Source organism: Anneissia japonica, unplaced genomic scaffold (assembly GCF_011630105.1).
Source record: "Anneissia japonica isolate Jap-2015-1 unplaced genomic scaffold, ASM1163010v1 scaffold288278_len44488_cov113, whole genome shotgun sequence".
In the NCBI taxonomy this organism is placed as follows: Eukaryota; Metazoa; Echinodermata; class Crinoidea; order Comatulida; family Comatulidae; genus Anneissia; species Anneissia japonica.
This window is the reverse complement of record NW_022728397.1, coordinates 36,730-44,465: the sequence shown is the minus strand read 5'-3', so window position 1 is coordinate 44,465 and position 7,736 is coordinate 36,730. Positions and strand designations below refer to the sequence as shown.

Genomic DNA, 7,736 nt, shown 5'->3' with positions numbered 1-7,736 from the left:
CGAGTTGACTTGTGGCCGAGTTGACTGTGGCCGAGTTGACTTGTGGCCGAGTTGACCTGCACCCTAAGGTTATTAATGTAGATTGTTGAAGGCACCGTCAAATTGACGAGTGCCACTGTCCTAACCTAGTGTAGGCCTAGGTGGGCTTTCCTAAGCCTAGGCCTTGTGACCAGTCTGGTAAGTAGCCCAATAGGCTATGTGACGTCCTAGCATGCCTAGGCCTATCCAAACTTACCCGGTTCTGAGCTGCATTCGTTGGTCTTCAAGAAAGTCTTCGACATCTTTTATATCGGTATGTTTTCGCCATGCCTTCTTCCTGTTCTTGGCGAATCTTTTTCGAGGCCCTTTTTTAATTTGAAGTTCAGTCATATTATGTTTTTATTCTAACACCCCGAATACGTCAGTATGTATCCATCAGGCCACAACCTTGCACACGTTTTTTACGATACAGATTTCATCACGCAACCCCTAGCCCCCTCTATAGTTCAATCAGTGACGCGAAAAACTTTTGTCTTTAAGTAATATTTTATTAAATTTTTACAGTATATCAATAATTATTTTGCGAGAGGAAATCTGACAAAAAAAATGCTGTACATTTGAAAAACAAAAATACATTTTAAATGGATCTAGCCAACTTTGGTAACTAAAATCAATATGAAATATATATTGATTAATCACTTTGTAATTGTCAATTGAATCATTGACCCACCGAGTCTGAGATTTGAAACGACCACCTCAAATTGGTGAAGTGGATGACTCTAACCCCCACCCCTCTTTTTTTGAAAATCTCCGGCACTGCAAGAGTCCTGCTCCATGATGCCGTCGTAGAACACACCGTTAATCGCCGGGAAAAACTATTTCAACATAATTATTATTAATATTCATTCTCCTGACCGTATACAAATAGGCCTATAATAATCTCATAATTGGATTTTATTGATTAACAAACGGTGACTAATTTGCATATCTATTACAATCAGAAAACTTTGGTAATAATACTGAATCATCAATGTCATATTTATTATTGGAAAGATATAGGCCTACGTTACCACTAAAACATGGACAAAACATTATTGGAATGACACCTGTATGCCGCAGTATTTCTAATATTACTAAAGGATATTGTCGATAGTAAATATAACCTGGCACAGGAGTGATTTTATTCAAGAAGAATCCCCATCGCCTCCCAAGGTAAGGCTGCGGTTGTTGACGTTGACTCTAAGTTTGAGCGTCATTTCAAAAACTGCTGTGATTATGTTCCTTCTTATCTCCTGCTTTTGCACAAGGCGCTTTAAATATTTTTGGCTCTTTTTGAGGGACGCTTATGGAAGTAGATGAAAAGTGAAGGGGTGCAGAAATTGGGAATCAAAGGGTACTTTCTTTTCATCGAAGATAAACGAATGGTTTTGGTGAAGTAAAGGTAATCGTCGAGCGAGCATGGTTCATGACAAGAATGTTGGTGGTATTTACACAACAGCAGATGAAATTATTGGCTGTGGTGGTGGTGGTGGTAAGCGTTTTGGCCATCTGCGAATTCAGATTAGCAGGATCATTGTAGGGTTTCTTGCTTAGATACGAGAGGTCAGTTTATTTTTGTTGACTGAAAATGGCCATACAGTATTTTAATTTTTAAATATTAAATAATGTAGTTCTAAATCCAAAAAGGGTAACAATACAACAAGAACGGGATTGTAAAGATGCATCAAATCAAAACCGAAAACCATGTTAAAATTAATATGGAGACTGATAGACCGACAGATGGATAGATGGACTGACCGACCGACAATGCTAACATAGATGCGAATAGTTGATGCGGAAAATTAAATTGGTGATGTACTGTACTGTATGATTGAATTTTTTAGGACGCTAATTCAAGAGGGGCGTTTATTCAAACGGGGCGCTTATTCGCACGAGTAAACGGTAGTGGTTCTCTCTTTTGTATTTTGAATATTAGTAAATGGGTATTTAAACATGCATGTTAAAGTAATTTGCGTTTTCTGGAGTTTCAAACGAGTTACAGCTAGGTGAAACGCAAAAATTACATTGAAATACAACACATTGAAAATATCCTTTGCAAACCAGTGTTGTGTTGGCATCATGGCTCGCTATAAGGCAGACACTATTATATGCATGTATGTATATATGTATATGTATATGAAATTATGATGAGGCAAAGATACGAAAACACCATCAATGGTACACTAGAACAAAATCATAAAATATGTGATTCAAAATAAGATTAAGGTTAGAAATTTTATTACTAAATAGTTTCGGGGCACAATATGCCATCTTACAGATGAAATTGCCAAAACATTGCCCGTGTATCATTGTATATTTATGTAATAGGCCTATTATTTTTGTATTATGTATGTATGTATCACCTTATTTTAAAAAAAGTGTGCAGCACTTCGGTCTGTGCTTAATCTTCTTTAAACGTTGTCCAAGCAAAGACCATATCAGAGAAATGCATACCATTGATGTCATTCTACATTATTTTGAATATTAATAAATGGGTATTTAAACATGTATAAGTAATTTGCGTTTTCTAAAGCATTTATATGAAGTTTTGAAGTTACTATTGTATTTGTGTCTAAGACCACATTCCATATTTAAATACAAAATTAATTAGGTCAGTTTTGGGGATAGATTTATACTCAACCACCATTGCAAACAATGAGTCTGGGTGATCTGCATGGATAGGTGTCTGTAGGTCCAACAAAGAGTCCTACTTGGAACAAATATCAAAAAGTATATATAATTGTTTCTAAAATTGTAAGTATAAATTACTCAAAAGTTAGGTTTTGGGCTTATACCAATATAAGAATTATACACAATATGCTAATGTTACCGCTATTTTATAAAAAATGAAAGCCTACATTTTTCTGACTGTTACATAACATACAAATAAACTATAGAAACCTAGAAAATTTTCCTCAAGATGAATTTTTATGCGGGTTTCGGATGTATTGAATGAATGCTTCTAATTCCAACAAAACTTTCTTTTATACTATTTTCTACGTTGAACCCTTAAACTACCACACTATAGACCTTTAAATTAGGTGGTATTCAATTTAAATAAACGAAAATATGCCTTTTTCCAATCTGTGTATAATTTGTCGATAATTTTGTACATCGATTTAAATGAATTCTTTAATTCGAGTTTTTTAAAATGTTGTATGACAAAAGTTAATTTTTTCCACACCCCATCCTGTCCCCAACTTCTAAAAAAAAAATAATGGCGAAGAATTAACAATAGGGATAAGACTGTTATTTACCCTCAGGCCACCGTATGTTCGGTCGTTATACCCGTCATGTGCTTTTAACCTATGTATACAATAAAGAATACAAAACTGAGAGCATTTGATATACTAATTCAATACGTTTAATGAGTGATATGTTATAAGTGCATCAGGATTACATACTTAACTAAAAAATTGTATTAAACAAACCATGATTACTACTAGCATCACTACGCATCACTACCATTAAAAGCATGCTATGTTGTCATAGTTATACTGCATGGTTTTTTGGGTTAGTCTACCTATTAAATTAGCCCAATTTGGCTTATATTCATAAATTTACAAGAAAGTATAATACATACTCCAAGTATTGAAATACACGCCATCGTGTTGGGATTCAATATTTCGACATTAATTATGTCATCATCAGGAATGAAAAAATTATCCATATTAGCAAACTTATAATATATGCACTAGTACCAAAAGTGTTTAACCAATCAAAACATTACCTCTAGTAGGTGACATAGCAGTGATTTAAACAAAAGATCAAAGCATTCTTACTCTAATGATCAAAGATACCTACAAAAACAAAGAAAGCTCTTTTGAAGCTCTGAGCCCATTGTTAAGCAAAGGGTGTAGTCTAAGTATAGGAACGCTTCTTTAAACAATAGGATAGACCAGTTGCGGGAGCTGTCAATAATGTTAGTACTAGAAAATATTAAACCTAATTTATTACTTGCATTACAGACGACATTATCATTTTCAAGTATACCCTGTAATCCTAAAACATATTGGAATGCCTCACAGTTTTTAACATGATCAAATATAACACTATCAGATCGTGAAGAATGTTCTTTAAGTCTAGTTATTAAGCACCTATCTGTCTTACCAATATAATCACTATTGCAGCCTGGACATTTAAAATGATAGACAACAGAACTTCTGTACTCCTTAGGGGTTTGATCCTTAGTAGATATAAAATGAGAAACATTTTTATACTGCCATAAAGTTATAAATTTTACTTTATTTAAAATTTACAGTTATACAACACAGTTATACAACATATTCGTGGATGTGTGCAAACCTATGCGTGATGTTTCCCCACACTGTGTAATGGAACTTTTCGCTAAGCCCCGCCCTATGGATATTGTTGCTATGGTCACACGCACCTATTCCATGCCCTGTTCTGGTTAGTCAAATGTTAAGTTCGGTTGGCACTCCGAAAAGGTCCATTTATTCCTCACCACCAATGAATATCTCGAACTAAATGCGTATACCATAACACAGCAGATTCTAGTCCAGTCCTTTACAGCCGATGCACATTTAGACCAGCAATGACAAGATAATTAATTTTGATTATAATAACATTTTATGGTTACATAATTTACCAAAATAATTATGATAGGCCTACTATGGTACCGTATCAACAGGGAAAGTGAATCTCCTCTATTGCATTAGATATCACAAATTATTAATGTTGCACTGTTACGCACCTTTTGCCAATGGATACAAGATGCAATGGAAATTGAAAAACAATTGAAATCATTGGTCATGCCTCTTCAAAACACTTTTGATAGTCCCTAAGAATTAGATCGCCGAGGGATTAGATTGTGATTTTATACAGGAACATGAAAACTATTAAAACAATTCTGAACGTTTTCTAGAAATACAGTTGTAGGCATATCTGTATATTTTTTCGGTCTAAATATAAATGAACATTTATACACAAGTATTTCAAGCTAGTTTATGTGCCTATCTTACGCATTGCATAGTAATTGTAGTAATGTTTTTGAGTATCTATTATAATGCACAGATCTACCTCTAAAATTAAAGGCCCAATTAAAGACACCCTTTCTGCAACCTCAAATTAAAACACTGAGCTTGTGGTAATTAATTGGAGGGAGACCTGCAGATTTATTAGTGCTCACAAAAATGATATCTATGATCAGAGTTGTGTATCCAAGATTTTGAAAAGGGGGTTGCTGAATAAAAATATTACCTCGCTGAACGTTACACAAGGCAAGCAACTAGAACGGAGCATATCGAAGAGGCTACGACTACACCATACATTAATGTTAACGTCTTACTCTGCCTTTTATTTCAATTAATTTACAATTTATATTTGTTTCAGCTTTAAACAAAAAGGTGGTTGCTCAGTTATGAAAATGATATACACAATACTCATATGCTGGTATTCATATGCCTATCTTACGGAATACATCATAATTATGTGTCTAAAATAGTTCTAAGTATTTATTATAAACGATAGTATTAAAAGTAATATATAGGCCTATGATGATATAAATACAATTTATCTATACTTCAAAAATTAAACAAAACCATGATTACTAAGCATGACTAAATGAAGTAATATTAATATTATAAATAATGATTATTAAGTAACCAGCATATAATTATAATAATAAATTGTACATGAAGTATTATAACTGTCTCTTATACACATCTAGATGTGTATAAGAGACAGATTCTGGTTGGTCATTTTGTTAAGTTTGGATCCGGAAGGTTCATTTATCACTGAATTTTATGCAAGGCATAAAACTGACAGAGCATATCGATAGCTATGACTATACCATATATTTTATATTTTATTTTTTGAACTCGAGAAAACCCCTTGGTTACGCCATTGATGATAATGATATACACAAATACTTTTGTGTTGGTATTTATATGCCTGTCTTACGGAATAGGCGTACATGATAATTATGGGTCTATAATAATTCTGAGTATTTATTATATATGATGGTATTAAATGTAATATACAGATGATATTGAAATTTATCTATAATTCCATAACAGTCATATTAATTATTCATGTTGAAATTGCCATTTATTTCTATTAATTTACTATTATTTTTCACGTTTAAACATAAAGGTAGGGGAGGGGGTGCTAAGGTACCCTGAAACCCCCCTGGTTACACCATTGATGGCAACGATTCACAAAAATACTCTTTTGCTGGTATTTATATGACTATCTTACGGAATACATGATAATTATGAGTATAAAACAGTTCTGAGTATTTATTATAAATGATAGTATTAAAAGTAATATATATGATGTACTGAAATACAATTTATCTTTAATTCCATAACAGTAATATCAATGATTTTTTTAGGATCTAGGCCTATGATTACTAGAACCTTGAATCAGAATTAAAGGAAGCGTTGGTTTGTTGTGTAAATTCACTTGATCCGATGTTACTCATCTCTCCTCCACTGTTCCCCGTGTACTCGGAACGCGTATGAAGGCTCTGGGAAAACTTCGGTTTCCGAAATCCGCACTTCTTGAACCATGCCTTCCACACGTCTTTGCATTCTTTGCGCATAAAGCAGAACAACACAAAGATTGCCACGCCTTGAAATGTGTTGAAGATGCAGAACAAAACCAAAAACACCAACTGGCCATCGTGATCAAAAGACAGAAACCCGAAGATCCAGGTGAGCCCCAGCAAGCATGAAATAGCCACTGCGTTGATAAACCGCTCTCTAATCTCTTTTTTTTGTGAATGATCAACAATTTTTCCTTGGGTGTTTTTGAATATCTTTCTGACAACCAAACCAAAAACAACGCAGTTTCCAAAGATAATAACACTTACTGGCACAACAATTCCTCCGATTAGGGCACCCTTCTCAGTACTGTTGATGTAACAACTAAATGAAATAATATTAATATTAAATATAATGATTATTAAGTAATGAGCTTATAATTATGATAATAAATTGTACATGAAGTATTATAATATCATTATTTTGTTACAATAGTATTTATATTATCTTATTATTCGATTATAGTAGGCCTGGTTATAAGTAATGAATGACAACTATAATAATAAAAGAAAAAAATCAAACTCAATGAGTTTGTAATACAGTTTGATCGTTACTTACTATTTATCATTACTGTAGAAATCTTTATCAACAGACAGCATAATGATAATTGGAATCCACGGTAAGCCTGTATTTAAACAATAGTATTGTTTCTCACTTTCTTAAAAATTCACATCAGTCGCTATCTCAATACTTGAGACCACCTTTAGAACTTTGAGTCTCTAATTAAGGAGTAGGGCGTTGTGTTTAAAAGACTAAAGATTGCCAGTTGGTAGGTACTTCGAAAAAATGGTCTCGAATTAGACTGGTCTCGAATTGGAGGGTAAACTCTAATTATGATATACACACATACATTGCAGCACTTTATTTACTTTAGCGTTATTTCATCAGATCAGAGCACATTTTTTTTTTTTTTTTAGCACTTTTTTTTTTTTTTTTTTTTTTTTTTTCTCCAAATTATTGAATGCAGCAGCAACCACTTTGATTCATAGGTGTTGATCTGTTGCCTTCTCTCATGTATTCTGCACCAATGCATTTCCTTCGCAGCATTGATTGTATTTTGCTTTGTTATTCCTGAAGATGTAGTTAAGGATTCTGAATTTGACCCAGGCCAGCCCAGTCTCCATTTTTGTATGTATGTATATATATATATAT

The 7,736-nt window shown here is 33.4% G+C and overlaps 1 protein-coding gene across 1 annotated transcript; it reads right to left on the bottom strand.

The window, feature by feature from the left end:
- Positions 1-5,730: 5,730 nt before the first annotated feature.
- LOC117114118 (CD97 antigen-like) lies at positions 5,731-7,493 on the bottom strand. The gene is made up of 2 exons (XM_033257666.1): positions 7,143-7,493; positions 5,731-6,908 (listed from the first exon to the last, which is right to left on the bottom strand). The coding sequence occupies exons 1-2, from the start codon at positions 7,181-7,183 to the stop codon at positions 6,392-6,394; spliced, it is 558 nt and encodes a 185-aa protein (XP_033113557.1). The 5' UTR covers positions 7,184-7,493; the 3' UTR covers positions 5,731-6,391.
- Positions 7,494-7,736: the final 243 nt, after the last annotated feature.

Excerpts from the sequence above, each read along its gene's own strand:
- LOC117114118 (XM_033257666.1), bottom strand. The coding sequence starts at position 7,183 with ATGCTGTCTGTTGATAAAGATTTCTACAGTAATGATAAATA. Across the intron at positions 6,909-7,142 it reads TTCTACAGTAATGATAAATA|TTGTTACATCAACAGTACTG; the intron begins GTAAGTAACGAT and ends TATTTCATTTAG.